At 64.5% G+C, this 1378-nt stretch overlaps 1 protein-coding gene across 1 annotated transcript in view; it reads right to left on the bottom strand.

Moving 5' to 3' along the window:
* The window catches only part of CREBBP (CREB binding protein), a 75259-nt gene that overhangs the window by 15987 nt on the left and 57894 nt on the right, over positions 1-1378 (bottom strand). The window contains 1 exon segment of the mRNA XM_012731673.1: positions 1040-1251. Within this exon segment, the coding sequence (XP_012587127.1) occupies positions 1040-1251 (212 nt within the window).

The raw sequence follows: 1378 nt of genomic DNA, 5'->3' as shown, positions 1-1378 counted from the left end.
GGCCCGGGCCTGGCGAGCAGCCCGCGGCCAGGACTTTTCCCAGGGTGCAGCCCATTCTGACCTGCTCTCTAGCGCTTCCATTCCCAAGGCGAGCGCCTGTGATCGCCTCCCTGGCGCCTGGCGGCGGGGAGGGCACAGGTCGCGACGGGGGAGGCCCAGTCCGAAGGGGACGCGGGCCCGAGACCCAAGTTAGAGTCTGAGCTTTACGGTGAGACTTTTTTTGGTTCAATTAAAATACTTTTAAAAACTGAATTTCAAAGAAAACAACATTCTGGCCTGTGAAGGTAGCTCTGAACTAACAAGTGCTCCTCGGCTTCAAGATACGAGAACACGCGGTCCCGTCGCACGCCGGCTCAGAGCCTCCGAACGCCAGGCCCTGGCGCCGACGCCGACCCGAAGGGGGGGCGAGCGTGACGGCCCAGCTGGGTGCGCGCCACGTCCCGCCGCCGACCCGCGAGGCACAGTGGGGTCACGGCGCCTGGCCAGGCGCTCCGCAGCTCGGGGCGACCGACAGAAGCCGGGCCATCAAAATCCCCCGTGCGGCCCGAGCGGGGCGGGCTCGGAGAGCGGCTAGCCCCCGGGGAGCCCGGCCGGCCTCGTCACCGCAGGGAGCGTCCCCCAGCTGGAGGAGAGCGCCGCGCCTGATTCTGCGCAGCACTTCGGGTCTCTTAAAAAGTCACAGGGTTTTGATCAAAAAGAAAGAATGAGCATCAAGTCCAACCTGCCCATCCGACCGCTCAGGCCACACCACCCAGGCATTCATGTGGGGCAGCACCGTCCAGCTTTACGACTCGAAGAGGGGCGTGGCCTTCGGCAGGGCTCCTCCCCCGCCCAGACTCCTCCTCGGGCCCCTTGGCCGCGGGCCGGGGCTCAGAACCAGGCGCCTGAGCCGAGCAGCACACCACGCAGTTTTCACTGATTTTTATGCTGCAAAACGTAGGCTTTAAAACTGAGTCTGGAGCACGGAAAGTGGCATTTCCCTGGGACCCCAGAAAGAGGCCCCCGCTGGCTCACAGCCGGCAGACCCCGCCCGGCCTACCTGTTCTGGTAGCTGTAGTAGGCAGCGTCGCGAGGGATGGTGCACAGCTGCTTCCCGTAGCAGCACAAGGTCTGGGGGGAGAACTCGTACTGCAGAGACAAAGAAGCAGCGCTGGGAACAGGTCTCGCGCACCGCGCGCCTGTCTGTCTCCCTGTGGGGATCAGATGCAGCCAGCAGGCTGTGTGAGCGCACTGGGCAGCTGGCTGGGCTTCCTAAAAAACCTTCAGAGCGGCCCTCCCTGGGGGCGCAGCGGGTTAAAGCACCGGGAGGCTGAAACCACTTCCGCATGAGTTCCATCCCCGCCTGCCCCGGAGGTGACCCCAGGGCGGGCAGACCTCT

The sequence above is a fragment of the Condylura cristata genome, unplaced genomic scaffold (assembly GCF_000260355.1).
Source record: "Condylura cristata isolate star-nosed mole 26May11 unplaced genomic scaffold, ConCri1.0 scaffold00032, whole genome shotgun sequence".
Classification (NCBI taxonomy): domain Eukaryota; kingdom Metazoa; phylum Chordata; class Mammalia; order Eulipotyphla; family Talpidae; genus Condylura; species Condylura cristata.
Note: the sequence above shows the minus strand (reverse complement) of the source record. Positions and strands in the feature narration are given on the sequence as shown.